The following is a 16728-nucleotide window of genomic DNA, read 5'->3' as shown; positions in this document are numbered from 1 at the left end:
AAGTTTTAAGAAGTTGGTATTATTTATTTACCTTGATCTGTTTTTATGATGCACATTTTTCCCAGTGTCCTATGTTCCTCACAGGAAAGAAGAGATCCCTCCAAAATCACAACCGGTCTCCTTACCGGAGGAACTGAATCGGGTTCGATTATCACGGCATAAGCTGGAACGTTGGTGTCACATGCCCTTCTTTGCTAAAACTGTCACAGGATGTTTTGTACGGATTGGCATTGGAAACCACAACAGCAAACCAGTTTACCGGGTTAGTATTTCTTTCCTTGGACAATTGTCCATGTTTTAAATATAATGATTCTTAGCTGGGAGTAGGAACTACTGAACAAATTTGTCACTTTTCCCATTTGATGGGTAAATAGACTCCAGTTGAGATGCCCTTAGAACAGTGACAGTCTGAGCCAACCAGAGATCTGTTGTGACCTGCTGCCAGGAGGAGTACTTGGAGCCCAAGGGTTTAGATTTAGAACAGTTTTCTCTATCCTCCTTCCATGTAGATGTGAGAAGGCAGACACTTACAAAGTATTTTTCAAGAGTTATGTAATCTGGAAGATACGTTCATTTGAAAAATAAATAAATGAAAAATTTCCATGTTACATACTAAGTGACTTCTGGAACAGGGAGTTATATTGAGGTTTGAAAAATGACAAACAGGGACTTCCCTGGTGGCACAGTGGTTAAGAATCCGCCTGCCAGCATGGGGGACATGAGTTCGAGCCCTGGTCCGGGAAGATTCCGCACGCCATGGAGCAACTAAGCCCGTGTGCCGCAACTACTGAGCTTGCATTCTAGAGCCTGCGAGCCACAACTACTGAGCCTGCGAGCCACAACTACAGAAGCCCGTGTGCCTAGAGCCCGTGCTCCACTACAAGAGAAGCCACCACAGTGAGCAGCCTGCACACCACAATGAAGAGTAGCCCCTGCTCTCCGCAACTAGAGAAAAGCCATGTGCAGCAACGAAGACCCAATGCAGCCAAAAATTAATTTTTTTTTTTTTAAAAAAAGAATCTGCCTGCCAATGGAGGGGACATGGGTTCAAGCCCTAGTCTGGGAAGATCCCACATGCTGCGGAGCAACTAAGCCTGTGCGCTACCGCAACTACTGAAGCCCGTGCTCCACAACAAAGAGAAGCAATCACAGTGAGAAGCCCTCGCACCTCAACGAAGAGTAGACCCCACTCGCTGCAACTAGGAAAAGACCGCACGCAGCAACAAAGACCTGATGCAGCCAAAAACTAATTAATTAATTAATTATTTTTAAAAATCCCTCCAACCTAATAGAGATTATTTTGTGAGTTCCAGCTCTGCTTCTATGGTCTAGATAACTAGAACATAGCTGTTTGATGATTTTTTTTCTTTTTGTTTTTGTTTGTTTTGTTCTGGGTTGTTTGGTTTTAACATGCGTTTTGCCTCCTTCTGTGAGGACCAGGGGCCCTGCCATGTCCCAGAAACCTTCGCAACAGAAACAGACCTCATGGTCTTCACACTTGATTGATAAAACTGACCTCTGAAATCCAGGTGCACCCCTTAGTAAGGTAGAATTAAGTTGGAGGGGAAGCTTCCAACGCCCCACCAGGCTAACTGCCTCCTCTCCTGGCGCTTGCTTAACTCTGGGCACAGGTGCCTGGCCGTCTGAGTTCTAAGCCTGAGAAAAGTGCCCAGAACACCTGGCAGCTGTGGGCTTCTCTCAGTGCGGGGTCACTCATCTGCATTTATGCAGATGGAGCCAGACGGTGGGGTGGAGAGCTCTGCAAGAGTCTGTTGTGATTGGTGTCTCTGTCCTCACTTAGGTTGCTGAAATCACGGGTGTAGTGGAAACCGCCAAAGTTTACCAGCTTGGTGGCACCAGAACAAACAAAGGGCTACAGCTACGGTAGGAGAGGTGCTTCCGTGGCAGCTTCTGCTCCCACTGCAAACAGGCACTGCCTGTTGGGGCTGTTATTCACTCCCAGTGTGATGTTTCTTGTTACAGTAATACTGTTTGTGTTATCCCCACAGGGGACTTGGAGGGAAACTTGTATTCTGCCTTTGCCTATAGGGAAAGAAGGATATATCTCTCTCATAGGGGGAAGTCAGGGCTATGGGGTGGTGGGACACATAGAAGGAAAATGTCAGATTGCGAGACCCCCTCCTCCCAGAATCCTGCAGGCATTCCTTGGTGAGCATGGTCAGGAGGCTTGCTTCTGGTCCTGGCTCCATCACTAACTAACTTGATCTTTCACAAGCCAGGTTACCTTTTTGGACTTGGTTTATGCTTCAATAACATGATATTGACTGAATGCTGGCTACATGCCACAGTTCTAGGCATCAGGATAGAAGCAAGAACAAAATACACACACAAATCCCTATCCTCTTGGAGCCTGAAAATTCTAAAGGCCCTATATGGGAAGGAATAGAAGTAGCTTGCCAGGTGACCGCAAATAGTGGGTCATAGACAAGGCTCTGCCGTGACCTTATTTGGCCTCTCTGGTCTCTCTGTTCCCTTCTCCCATTCCCGTCATGTCTCCTGGACTGTTTGAAAAGAGCCAGTTGGGGTGGGCAGCAGCCATGACGTGCTGAGAGTGACTATCTCTGGGAGGGTGGCACTGACTCACGTGACCAGCACAGGAGTCAGTAGAACGGCAGTGTTCTTCCTCTCTAGGGATAGAGCTTCCTTGTCATTCAGATATCTATGTAATATTTCATATTCTTGATGCCAGTTGACTGTGATGGATTTTATTGTAAATGGACTTTGGAAGCACTGGCCAAATCCACTTGTTTCCGGGGCTCACTTTGATTCTTAATCCCTGCTGCCCGTTAGAACAACCTGGGAGGGGTTTTTTGTTTGTGCAATTTCAGTGCCTGGTTCCTACTCCCAGAGATTCTGATTCAGTTGATCTAGAGTGGTGCTTTGGCACTAGAAGTTTTGTGAATATTCCTAGATGATTCTAAAGGGTAGCTAGGATGGAAACCCACAGAGACAGGTGGTGTACAGTCTGGTGGGGTTGCTCTTCTGGTGCTGCAGTCAACATACCCATTCCTGAAGCTGCTCTTTTTTGTGTAGGCACGGCAGTGACCAGCGAGTGTTCCGCCTAGAGTTTGTCTCAAACCAGGAGTTCACTGAAAGCGAATTCATGAAGTGGAAAGAAGCGGTAAGTGGACAGACAGCACCTCCCTAGCAGTTGTTGATGAAAACACTGAGAGAGCCTCTTTCCAAAACCCTTTATCATAAATAACCTTTTATCATGTTTTGGTCCAGATGTTCTCTGCTGGCATGCAGTTGCCCACTCTAGATGAAATCAATAAGAAGGAATTATCTATTAAAGAAGCTCTTAATTATAAATTCAATGACCAGGACATTGAAGAGGTAAGAAACCTGGTACCCCAGAGTCCGGAGGCTCATCAAGAACCAGTGTTAGAGAAGATCATGCCTTTCTTTTCTTTCCTGTATCTTGACATCTTTGGCTCTGCTACTGTTGCATGAGGAAGAGGGAATACTAATATCGCTACCATATTATTTATAGTTCATCAAGATTTTCTCCATACATTCTCACTTGAAGTCATAGACTAAGGAATTGTATTCAGGGTTCAGGGATCTGTATTCTTCTTCTAGACTTGGTCCTTCAAGAGTTTTCTTTTTCCACAACATTTTGGTAAAATTCTTTGATCTCTGTTCGCTTGGACAGTGGCTAGCCTGACAGTACAAGGTCCTTGGGCTGCTGCTGTTTATTGGTGCATGTTTCTTCCCACTATCCCAGAAGAATCTCCATGACCCCGGAAGCAGCATAGTATCCCTTGGAATGAACTCGCTGTCTCTGTGGGGCATGGCATTCTTACAGGAAGAGCAGCCCCTGTTTAACTAGCTGCTTACCTCCAAAATGGGCTCACCTATCTTGCCTACAAAACTAATTTAGAAATACCTCACTGCTGGTGTCTCCTCTCTGTTACAGATTGTAAAAGAGAAAGAAAGATTCAGGAAAGCTCCACCCAACTATGCTATGAAGAAAACGCAGCTCCTAAAGGAAAAGGTGAGGACTTGTGGTTGAACCTCTCTCCCTGTCCTGAAAGGAGATGTGGAAATCAAACTTGTTCACCGTCTGTCAAGTTAGTAGTGGCAGGATTGGGAGAAAATGCTGGGCTCAAGTGTAAGCAACAGTGCTTTCTTGGCACCTGGGCAGCATCCTTTGGCTGTTTTTCTTTCTATAAATTGAAACTGATCTTGCTTGTTCCATTTTCCTCACTTTCTAGTCACTTTAGTTTCATGTGTAATAAGATAGACCCCAGGGTAGTATCAGCACTGGGTCTGAACAGACGAATGATATTGCCAAGCCCAGCTGCGGTGGGTGGTTTTCCATTCTTCACATCAGGGTGGGGTGAGCCTTGTTAGGCTGAGTTAGCCATGTGGGGCCTGGGTTCTACGGTGTTTGTTTTCAGTACTCTTTCACACCTCCTGTCATTTGTTCATCATGTGAGGTATCTTGCCTGTGCTGGAAGTAATGGGACACTTAATATAGAGCCAGTCATAGCCAAAATCTCACGTGTCTCTCTATGTGCAGGCCATGGCCGAGGACCTGGGGGATCAGGACAAGGCCAAACAAATCCAAGACCAGCTGAATGAGCTGGAGGAACGAGCAGAGGCCCTGGACCGCCAGCGGACCAAGAACATATCTGCAATCAGGTGTGTTACAGATCCTTGGTCCACAATTATCAGGCGAGCCTGTGGCCTTGTACACACTGTGCTCCAGTGGCTCCACGTTATCTCCGGGGTGAGGTCTCAGTGGTCCCCTCCCTCCTTTCACAGCCCACTGACTCATGCCTCTTACTCACCCCACAGTTACATCAACCAGCGGAACCGGGAGTGGAACATTGTGGAGTCTGAGAAGGCCCTTGTGGTGAGTAAGACAACTTTATCTGGATCACTGAAAATAATTTTAATTAATAAAACAATATGTAATCTTTTCTGTATCTTGCTTGAGTTTTTCTTTCAATTATTGAAGTAACGTGTACACTTAACACACACATAGTTTCTCTGTAGGCACACATACAACCACATAAGTTATTAATTTATGATAAAAAGCAGCAGTCTTCTGCCCTGTCTTATCCCTCCCCATCTTTAGATTCTACTCCATGCATATTCATTTTTATCAATTTCCAGTCTTTTTCTTTTGGTTGTTGCCCCCATAATCTGCTCTGGTGTTCTTAAAGGGAAAAGGATGATAGACAGCCTTTGACTCTTTTCAGGACCTTGCAGACTGTTATTTATATGTAAGCTTAAGATGAATGAGAGGTGGGGGGCAGGAGATGCAGTTCTGTAATACACGCTCTTTGTTTCAGGCTGAAAGTCACAACATGAAAAACCAACAGATGGATCCTTTTACCAGGCGACAGTGTAAACCTACCATCGTTTCTAATGTGAGTGCCTAAAGAGGACGTTTTTAGTCAGGACCTAGATTCTGGGACATAAAATGAATTCTATTAGGAGATTAATAAAGAAGTTAAAAATAATATTGTCTTAGTGGGATTTGCTTGCCTCAAACTCTTGGGTCTGGATACTTCCTTTTTTTATCTTACTGTAGGACATACAGGTAGTGAAAACCTGGCATGGATTTGTAGAAACCTATGGACTAACCGCCTATGCCAGGGCAGGTTTACCAGTGCAGCAGAGGTGAGGAATGTGTAGGCTGAAGCGCCTAGCTAGGGCCCGTCTGGGCTGGGCTTCAAAGCTTTTAATTTCCCCTTTTTGCATCCTGGAGGAAAACCCCACTGATCTGCTGATGGGCCCACTGTGGTGCCTGTGATGTTAGTGGTGGTAGGTGGGACAGAAGCTGGTGGTAGGGCTGTGTGAGTGTTGAACAATCTCTAAAATAACTTGCATTCTCTCTCAGTCCAGAGACCCGGCTGTTCAAGCTGCCATATTGGCCCAGCTGAACGCAAAATACGGTTCTGGAGTGTTACCAGATGCTCCAAAGGAAATGAGCAAGGCAAGTATACTACTGGAGCTCGGCCACTGGTCCGGACACCAGAGCAGGCACTTCCTGGGTCGGGTTTGATTGTCCCCACCTGGAGGAACGTGGCGTCCCACTTGCAGTCCTTTCTCCATCCTCATTATTTACAAATGTAACAAACAATTACTGAATTCCGGTCAGATGACCTAAATTCTAAACCCAACACCACTACTGAATGAAGTCCTTGACTACGGCTTTAGGCAACTGACCTCTAGCCCTCTAATCCACATTTTCTCATACGTAAAGTGGGGGTAATATTATATACCCTGCTTATTTAACTCATAGGACAATTAGAAGGAGTAGTTGACGTGTAAGGATGAGGCAGTTGTAAAAGTGAAAGCTCTTTGAAAACTAAAATGTTAAACCAAGAGGAACTGCCCGTTTAGAAGCCATTTTCTGCCTTTTCCTGAGGAGCCCAAACTGTTCCAGGAATTCCTAAAATCTTGGGTCAGAGGTGGCTTGTTGTCTTAAGCCCACCCTTTCTCCCTCACACCACAGACATGAGCCTTCCCTTCCCTCTCCTCTTTTAGGCTCAGAAAAGAAACTTCTTTGTGGCCTCTCTTGTCCTCCCTCTGAGAGAAGGAATCAGAAAAGGGCCTTAGTAGGAAGATCTAATGAACTCGAGCAGGAGCCTTTACCATTAGTGGTCGCTGCTTCTTGAAGTCCACTTGCATTTATACTTTTGTAATTACTTTTTCTCTTCACATTGCAGGGTCAGGGAAAGGATAAAGATTTGAATTCTAAGTCAGCCAGTGACCTCTCAGAAGACTTGTTCAAAGTACATGATTTCGACGTGAAGATTGATTTACAAGTTCCCAGCTCAGGTAGGTGAAGGTGCAGATTGGCGATGAGCAAGAACCACGTGGCTCCATGGCTCTCAGCCAGCAAGGAGGCCTGATTTTAGGGAAGAAATGGGGGTGTCTGCTTACCAGTATTTATGGAGACCAGAGTAAGACAGGCTGCAGGTCTGTTTTGAGAGGGAACAGGGACAGTAAGGAAGGCTACCTGAAGGAGTGAAGCACAAGACCAAAGGACCTCAGATGCCGATTTGCCTCTTCTTTCCCATAGAGTCAAAGGCTTTGGCCATCACCTCCAAGGCTCCGCCAGCCAAGGATGGAGCTCCAAGGAGATCTCTGAACTTGGAAGACTACAAAAAACGACGAGGGCTTATTTGAGCGCACCCAGCCTGCTGCTTCTGACCCTGCATGCCCCATCACGGTGTCCCACCTTTCCTCTTTTCCTTTGATTTGCCCTCACTGGGCTGGAGCAGCAGTAGAACTGGGAAGAGACTCTAAACTGCCAGTCATCTGTAATATAAACCATTTGCTGTATAGACTTCCCTTGTCTGCGACATCTTCCACCAACCCCCCAGGCCCCACCCAGTGTGAACCTGGGCTCTCTTGGGCTTTATCCATGTCTTTAGATTTGTGTTTGCCTTTTTTTTTTTTTTTTAAACCAGCACAGTTCATTGGCCACTCTGCACGCATTCAGTGTTACCGTGGAGCTGGGATTCTTGCTGGAGCCCCTGGCGGTGATAGCAGCAGCACGGGGCAGCCTCCTCTATGGACTGCCTTGGACCCAACCATTGCACATTTGGCACCTGACCCTCTGGAGGGAGTGGGGACTGGGCACCTGCAGTCCTCCTTCCTCTCTCCTCATCTTTCTCTTCTTCCCATCTCTGCGGAAGAAGGATTTTCAAAACCAGTTTAGTTTCCAAAAAGTGTACATTTGTGGGGAGGGAGGGGGGTCTGTTTGAGAGAGAGTGTGTATGTGTGTATGTGTCTGTAAGTGTGTGGATTTTTTAATCATTTTTTAAAAATGCAGTACTCTTTGTATCAGTCTGTCATGGGTCTATAGCTGTTTCAGATTTTTTTCAGCTGTACTTGAGCATCTGAAACTGCAAGAAAGAAACTCATTAAATGTGATTCTTCTTACTAAACAGGCCTGACTGCTGTAGCTGTGTAACTTCCCCTCCCCCACCTCCTCTTCCCCATCACCTCCCCACCTTGGAGAAATCTCCCCAGTTTGGCCCCTGCCCTGTCGGCTGTGTCCTGGCAGGTGGGAGGGAAGCCCACAGCCAGGTACCAGGGAGGGCAGTGCAGGTGTCTTGCTCAGCCCATGTGTATAGACCACAGCTTCCTGGCTGAATGTAGAGTGTGTCTATTCCCCACCCCATGCACTTGTCTCTTCTTAGTGATTCTGTTTTGCCATTTCAGCAAGAATGATATTTTGTTCTGTTTTTTAAGAGAAAGTATTCAACATGAATGTGGAGAGAACGAACACAAAGATTTAGGTTGCAGATGTTACAAGCATGTGCAGTTTTGTGTGTGTGTGTATACATATATATATGGTAAGCATATATATTGTTGTGCAGCTAGGGTGAAGCCAGCAAAGAAGTATGTATGTCTTTATGAAATGTTTGCAAAGAGATAAGCTGACTGCTTGATAATCATTCTCAGGTGTAAAGCTCCAAGTGTAAATAAAAGTGGCATTTAACAGATCTTTTCAGAACAAAGTACAGCTGACTATATAAAACAAGAACTAAGATAAAGGAACAGCTGAGAGCTGCTGATTCCCACAAGAGGGAGAGGCATCTCAAAGCCCCACTTTGTATTTCTTCACCCTACTTTCTATAAGAAAGTGGGATGATGGGACATCATGAAGTTAAGTTGTTTTTAAACATAAAAATGAACTTGGTAACTCTTCCGGGTTTAGTAGAGCCTCAGTGTTGCTTTAACTTAGTTTATACTTTTTTTATTTAAAAAAAAGAAAACAGCAATCGATGGTTTTTAAAAAGAATTGTGTCTGTAAAATTGATAAATATGACTGTAACACAGCTATGTGGTGGCTGTGACACAGTTTGGTTGGGCAAAGGAGTGGTGATGGACTCATTAAAATCATATATACTTGAATAGTCCATTGACCGAAACTCTTTATAGACTATTGTGTAAATGTGGAATCACAGACTGTTAAACATTGCCTGGACTCCAGCAGAGTCCTGGAAGCTGCTGGGACCTCTCCTATAGTGACAAACTTGGACTTTTTTTTCTTCTTCTGGTTTTAAAAGACATGAAATTATAGAATCCATATAATTTGCTGGAGTCATTCTGATCCACCATGTAGATCTGTATTTAGTATCATTTGGATTTGGAGAAGTGTCGGTTACATTATGGCTGTGTAATAAAATTTTTATTAAAACTACATCACACTGTAGCCATTTTGCCACTACCTCCCCACATGCAGCTAATGAAACTTTCATTCTGAGACACCAAAACACAGCAGGGAGCAAAGCCAACCAAAGAAGACAGAATGTTACCTTGTCCCCTGAGTAGCCTACTTGGTGATTGGAGTCAAGACTGAGGACTTGTCTGCAGTCTCAGCTGAGGCAGGGCCTCTGAACTGAGATCTGGTCCAGGCATTGGCTTTATCCCACCAGCTGCGCTTCTTGGTGGTTCAGGGTATTTCTTGTGCTGGGGAATCGCAGCAGCAGCCCACTGCTCCACCCTGACCCCACCACGTGGTTTCAGTATTGAAGGGTGCGGCACCTAAGGCGGCTTTCTACATTTTTCACTTCCTTCCAAGAAGCAAAAAGGCCAATGTCCATATGCCTAGCTCATGATGTATAGGTCTGTTTGTCTTGCTTCTGACAGGTGCAGGGAAAGTCTACTGCCTGCAACTTCCCTTCAAAAAGAATGCGTTTGTTTTGTTTCTGTGAAGTCCTGACCTGTCACTCAAACTGTACAGATACTTGTAAATAAACTTTATGCCCTGTTTTAACAAGGGAATCAGATTTAGTCCAAGGACTGCATCCTGAGTGGCAACTCTCAAAGTCATGCTTTAAAAGTCCAAGAGAGTCTCTCTTTCACTTGGTTTCTCTTCTTCCCCTACTCTTAGCCCTGCACCCCCGAAGTGAAAGTGGCTGTTGTCAAGTCTTCAGCCACCTGGTTCCCCAGAAGCCTCTCTGAGACAGTAGTTGACTAGAGCCAAGGCAACCTCCAACTGGCCTGGTTTACTTCCTACTTTGGAAGATAAAATATCACCAAGCTTTAACAGAACTAGGTGGGCCCCTGATAACACTGCCTAACACTGGGGAGAGTCTGGTCCTTCCAGCTTTCAGTTGGCTAAGCCACAATTCCTTTGTTAATCTGTTTTCAGCCTGTCATGAGTGTGAAGGGGGAGCCCAGGGGCTCTGAGTGTGTCTATGGAGAAAATACTGATACCCTTCCCTCACGGCCCAAGCTGGGGAGATCTGTAAGGCTCACCACCAACACTGCATGAGGCTGTGTCTCAAACCTTTCTGACCATGTGTTAGCTAGGAAGCAAGATCCTGGATCAACTCTCCTTTAGAGATGGGAAGGTGGAGGTGACAATCACAATGATACAAGGCCAGTCCAAGCCTGCCTTTGGTGTTGGGAGAGGTGGGTCCCTGGGGCTCACCCAGCAACTGCGTCTCATGAGGTTTTCTTAAGCTCCCTATCACTCCAGCCGCCTGATTTTTGTTTATTTTATTTATTTATTTATTTATTTATTTATTTTTGGCTGCGTTGGGTCTTCATTGCTGTGCGCGGGCTTCTCATTGCGGTGCCTTCTCTTGTCGCAGAGCATGGGCTCTAGGCGTGAGGGCTTCAATGGTTGTGGTTCACGGGCTCTAGAGTGCAGGCTCAGTAGTTGTGGCGCATGGGCTTAGTTGCTCCGTGGCATGTGGGATCTTCCCGGACCAGGGGTCGAACCCATGTCCCCTGCATTGGCAGGCAGATTCTTAACCACTGCACCACCAGGGAAGTCCCCAGCCGCCTGATTTTTGGAAGCAGTGGGCTCCCTGGGAGCTAGAGAGCAGAGATACTGAGCAGAGGACAGCCTAGTCCAGTTATCTCCCAGGGTTCCCTGCTGTGAGGCAGTCACTTGCTGTGACTGCCTCAGGTGGAGGGATGCAAAGGCGAGAGGGGTGCAGGGTCCATCGACTTTTTCTGGAGTTGGGGGAGTGAAGGAGCTGACTTTCCTTGGGTGTCCGGGGTAGTGGTGTCCAGGAATGGGGAAGCCATGGACCTCCAGCTCAGATTTTTTTTTTTGCGTGACTTCCCTGACCAAAGGGGCAGCTGAACTGCCTTGGGGAGGAGAGTGTCAGAGGGTTGGAGGGAACAGCAGCACTAAGGCGGGGGGTGGGGTGGGGGGGCAGAGGGGCAGCCTGCCTTCTCTGTAAGTTTCCCCAGGCCAGCCTCAGTGCCAGAGTTTCTTGGCCCTGAATAGGGGCTTAGCCAGTGGAACACAGGCACGTCTAGGGCTTCCAGACTGTGCCCTGGGCCGGAGGGAGGACCTAAAAGCCACAAGGCAAGCAGGGTCAGTGCAGGGTTCATATCCTAGCTCTGCCACTTAACTACCTAGGGCTGAGCTGGTTAACTCTTCTGAGCCCAAGTTCCCCATCTTTAATATAAGATCTGTCAGGAGCCTGTTAAAGTGTTCCTTTCCTCAATAAGGGTTCGATAAATGCTGTTGTCAGTGAGAGTACAGGCCACTAGGCCTCGCAGGAGAGACTGTTGGGGCAGAGTGGCAGGGGTTGGGATGCAAGGGGCAGTGTGGTGAAATGGGGGTGGGAAGTCACAGGAGAACAGCCCGAGTGCTGGCAGAGGGCATGACTTGGCCCAGAGACTCCCGGCAGCCTCCACCTTGGGGGTCAAGAAACTCAGTGACCACATCGAGGTTCCAGTGGGCGCTGGGGCTGGCCTGGAGAACCGTGCAGAGAAAGACAGCTGCCTTTTGGTCCAAACTTTCTGCTGCTATTCTCTCCAGCCCCCAACACACTCCCTCTTTACTGATGGTCATTCTGAAAGCATCCTCCCACTCCCAGCCCTCAGTGGCTCTGAAGGCCTCCACCTCGCCACTGCCCCAGCGGGCTCAGAAAGATTGTGAGGCCTGATCTCCCCACCACCACGGAGAGTAATTAAAACATTAAAAACAGTACCAAACCAGAAAATAAGTGTAAAGAAGTCCAACCATGTTCTGATCTGTTTCATGATGACTGACTACTTGATAACCGTCTTCAGAATATCACTTTTTCTCTCTCTCTCTCTTTTAGCTGTTGATGACCCTGCTTCGCTAAGATCATGTGGAGACCACATCTTGCTCAGCCATAAACACATTCACCTCTCCTGGAATGCACTGGTCTATCTCCACCGATTTTTCCTTGGAGAACTACTCTTCACCCTTCAGCACTCAAAGGCCACCTCCTCCAGGAAGCCTTCCCTGATTGCCCCTTCCCACTCGGGTTTGGGAGCACCTAGGCTTCCCCTAGGGCGGCACCCACCACGCTGTACTGTTGTTATTTGTGAGCCTCCCCCACCCCCACCACCATCCTGGAAGCTACTAGTGTCCTCCTCCGCCTAGCACTTAGTTAACGCCCAATAAACGTGGTGGAGGGAAGGGGGGCGGGGCAAGCCGACGTCCTTCCCGAGGACGTCCTTCCCTGCGTTCTGGGGCTTCTGATGCCACCTCTCCCCTCCATCGTGTCCCCAGACCGCGGCGCAAGCGGGAAGGAGACCCGGCGGTGCCGACGCCGCTTGCAGTAGAAGCCCAAGCTGTCCGTCCTATGGGTTCGACACGAGGCCGCGAGAAAAGCAGCTGTGGCAGATGGGAGCTATCCCCTCACCCGGGTCCGGTGTGTCACGGCCCCGACCACCCAACAGCCTCTGCCTCCATTCGGCCACTGGAGTCCCAGCGACCTTGGAGTCCGGGTCCGAGTGCCGCGCGGGGCAGACCCCGCCGCCTGCACGTGCGCGCGCTCGCGGCTCTAGGTGTGGGGACCCCTGTCGGGCGCGCGTCCCAGCGGCTTCTCACAGTTGGGAGCAGGGGCCTCAGCTCGCAGGCGCGCTCCTGGCGCGTGGCGTGGGGCGCCCCTGCGGCCAACGCCGAGGCGGAGTGGGCATCTGCTCCACGGACCCGGGGCGTGCGCGTAGCTTCCCGGTGCCTCCTGGTTCCATCCAGCCACCGGAGGCTTTGTGGGCTCGGTCTCCGCGCACCCGGGGTGGAGGTCACTCTGGCAGGCGGAGATCACAAATGGAATTAGGAGATGCGCCCACCTCCCGCGTTTACAAGACTCCAGAGATGCCCTGGTAGGGACGTGGGGGACGGAGGACGACTGCACCCCGAACGTTCTTAGAGCAATCGCCTCGACACTGGGGGCCGCGTCCCGCGTCCCTGACCTCAGACGCTTCCAATCCCCTCTACCTTCGCTTGGCCACTGGGAGAGATTCTGCAGGTTCTGAGTTTTAGAGAGAGGGAGGAGGGAGAACCACAGGAACATAGGCTCCTGGGAGGGATGGGAAACCTTGTTTCTGAAGTGTGTCAGGAGAGAAAATGTTCTTATTGAACATACACAGGCGTGGTGACACATTTTGTTCGTTTTAGAGGAGAGTGATTCAGATGGTGGCGGGTCAGTGAACACTGCTAGATCCCAAGTCCTGCTAAATTGTCAGAAGATATTCCCAGGATATTCCCACAAATTCTATCAATTATGGGGTCAGAGATTGCGTGGGGAGGAGGAGAAACCCGGAGGCAAGGAAAAGGGTCTTGGGTTGTCAAATGAAGACAGCTGTTCACTTTTCTTTCCAGGAGGAAAAAGACCTCCAGTTCTTCCCCATCTGCAAGTTTTCATTGGGCCCTGGCTCTGGGAAGCCCTCCAGCACTCTCTCTACCGTGCCCTGGGCAGAGAAGGGCAACAGACTGACCAGGGTTGGGGAATTGTTTGCAGGAAGCAGCTGAAAGACCAAGGTCTCACTGAAAGTCCCTTGGAAACTGCTTTTTGTTGGGTCCTTTCTCGCTTCCTTCCATCAGAAGACAATGTAAAATGATGTACCATCACTCCTGGTAAGGAGCTACTCATTCCTGTATCCATTTCACCTTAGCACAATGCCTGGTTCATAGCAGCTGCTCAGTGGAAGTTTGTTTGCTCTGTAAATGATGAATGAGTCATAGGTATTGTCACAGAATATTGGAATCCTGGGGTCAGAAAGTCCCTTGGAGGACAGTAAACTAAGCACCACAGAGCATGTCTGGGAGTTGTTGACTAGAATGAGACTCTGTGCCACCTGGTCTAAAGGAGCATATGCCACCCCTCTGCCTCCCCAACACACACACACACACACACACACACACACACACACACACACACACACACACACACACACACACACACACACACACACACACACACACACACACACACACACACCATAGAGGCTAGGCTCTCTCTGGAGAGGCTTTCAAATCCCCTCAAAACAACAGGTGGGGAACTTCCCTCGTGGTCCAGTGGGTAAGTTTCCACGCTCCCAATGCAGGGGGCCTGGGCTCAATCCCTGGTCAGGGAACTAGATACTGCATGCTGCAACTAAGACCCAGCACAGCCAAAATAAATAAATAAATAAATATTGAAAAAAAACCAAAAAAAACCAAAAAACAGATGGCCCATTCATCCTCTCTCCCACAGGTGAGAGGCCCTGCCTCGGGGTCTTGGGAAGCAGAAACTGGCATAGAGATGGTAAGTGGTGACCTTGCTCCTGCCCCTGGGGCCACTGGTGCTGCCCTGTGGGTTGCGTAGAGGAGGAACAAAGCTAAATGAGGCAGGCTAGGGAATAAAACCAGAAGCACCTCACCTCACACACCCCATTCTTTAGGCGCCCCCTTCCCCAGCTTTTGTGCCCCAGGGTTGTTACCCCCAGGAGGGATGTAGCCCTCATGCATGATAAGTCCTGAAGGACAGGGAGAGGGGTGAAGGCTCAGACACCCCAGGATGCAGGCCTCTAGGGTTCAGGAGGATCCCTGAAATGAGAGGCCACAAGAAGAAGAAAGATCAGTTCTCTCCTCAGACACATAGCTGACCTTGTGGATAAGACCTTGTGGATAAGGGACTCCCATGGCCCATCTCAGGTCAGCCACCTAATGACCATCAAAACCGTGAAACTTTCTTCTTTGCCCTCATACCTCTATTTTTTTGCAGCACACAAGAGGCCATTCCTCCACCTAGGTAGTAGTCAGCCTGATTTTTCCACCCCTCTCTACTCACATCCATCTACTCAGCTTCAAAGGCTGGGAAAACTGAGGCACAAAAACAGGATTCTAGGATTTGAAAGGTCATTCCTGGCTCACCTAAGAGGACATGAGAACCCTTTGACCTTGTCCCACAGCTATATTGGGACCCCTAAACCCTGCCCCCTTATGCTTTCTGCCTGTGGTAGGTGGAGGCAGACTCTGCCTTCACTGGATAAGGAACTAGGGACTGAACTACAAGTTGTTAATTTAAGAAACTGAGCATAGCACAGGAATAGAAGTTAGGATACACTCTGGCTTTTCCACCAACTAGCTGTGTGGCCTTGCACAAGTGCCTTAACCTCCTTGGTTGAGTCACTTAACCCCTTCGTTACTTCTGCTGTACTGTGAGGATGATAGAGGCATCTAAAAGTACTTCCCACTCTAAAATCTATGAAATTAACTCTCGTTTCAATATGCAATTCCCAGGTTTGCCCTTACCTTCCCAGTGATGAACAACTGGGCAGGTGTGGCAAAGACCTCTTCTTTGGTTGCTGGCCTTGGACAAGTGCCTAATACAAGAAGAAAAAGGAATTGCCCTGAGTTTTCTTGTGGCGGCCAGATTGACACCAGCTCCCAGCCTGCTCATGCCTCCAACATTGCCCATCCATTGACTGGCACACAGGTGTGGAGTACATGTTCCCTCCTCTTGCTTCTCTTCCCACCTTTCCGGTTCTGACAGGTCCTTGCTGACTCTCTCCACCCTGGATTTGCCCCCAGTCTCCTCTCTGAGGGCAGTACCTTCCCAGCTCCCACCATTAAGCAGGGTAGCTCTGAAGGAGGGAGAGAAGTGAGAGCAAGAGACATGGGTGTTTCTGGGCCTTCAAGCCCTTGAGTACTCCCCTCACCCAAACACCCAGGCTCCTGAAGACCTCTGTGTCCCAGAGAAATAGCCATGTGTCTTCCCAGGTTCTCCACAGAGGACTTAAGTATTCAGACTCCTGTATTTCCTTCTTTCTCTCACTCCTTCATTCCTTCAGTTTCTCCTCCTTTCTCCCCCTCCCACTCTTTCTTCCACACTTTTACCTTCTTCATCAATTCCCCCCCAGGGATCTTCTCCTTTCTTCTTTGCTGAAGGCTCCCACTGTCTCTCTGAACCCTCCTTTTCTCTCCTCCTGGGCCATCCTTGAATTCTGGCTGAAGGGAGATAACGAAAGGAAAGCTCCTCCTTTTGGCCTTCATCAGCTCAGAGGCCGTCCTTCTCAGGGCAGTCTCCCCAGAAGTCCCCCAATAACCCCTAGGCACCGGGCACCTGATGAGGGATTCTCACTCATGGCATTTGGGGGAAAACAGGAAATGCTGTGAAATGCTGACTTCTACACAAAGCAGGCTTTGCAGCTCAGCTGACCGCTAACATGCGAAGTGACCAAAGACCCGCCACTATGATGCCACTGCTGAGAATGTTGCAGTGTATGAGATCCTTCACCACCATTAGCACCCTCTTCCCAGTTTCACAGCCACAACTCTGTGGGTCAGGTGAGGTTTTCCTACGTTTACAAGTAAGAAAATGGAACTTAGAAAGGTGAAGAGACTGCCTAAAATCACATCTGGGGTGTGGTGAACCTGAGGCTGGCTCTTTCTACCACTCACACTAAAATTATTGCAACGTTTTAGAGATAGCACATCTTTCATTTCATTCTCACATCAATCCTGTG

The 16728-nt window shown here is 48.4% G+C and overlaps 1 protein-coding gene across 1 annotated transcript in view; it reads left to right on the top strand.

The window, feature by feature from the left end:
- RTF1 (RTF1 homolog, Paf1/RNA polymerase II complex component) overlaps positions 1–7216 on the top strand; it is a 47586-nt gene extending 40370 nt beyond the window's left edge. The window contains exons 8-18 of the mRNA XM_079700051.1: positions 85–262; positions 1802–1884; positions 3055–3142; positions 3250–3357; positions 3941–4018; positions 4547–4668; positions 4825–4882; positions 5325–5402; positions 5876–5971; positions 6708–6819; positions 7064–7216. Coding sequence (XP_079556177.1) covers positions 85–262; positions 1802–1884; positions 3055–3142; positions 3250–3357; positions 3941–4018; positions 4547–4668; positions 4825–4882; positions 5325–5402; positions 5876–5971; positions 6708–6819; positions 7064–7170 — 1108 coding nt within the window. The 3' untranslated portion in view covers positions 7171–7216. The remainder of the gene's footprint in view (positions 1–84; positions 263–1801; positions 1885–3054; positions 3143–3249; positions 3358–3940; positions 4019–4546; positions 4669–4824; positions 4883–5324; positions 5403–5875; positions 5972–6707; positions 6820–7063) is intronic.
- Positions 7217–16728: the final 9512 nt, after the last annotated feature.

The sequence above is a fragment of the Hyperoodon ampullatus genome, assembly GCF_949752795.1.
Source record: "Hyperoodon ampullatus genome assembly, chromosome: 3".
NCBI classification, from domain to species: Eukaryota; Metazoa; Chordata; class Mammalia; order Artiodactyla; family Ziphiidae; genus Hyperoodon; species Hyperoodon ampullatus.
This window is presented reverse-complemented; position numbering and strand designations above follow the sequence as displayed.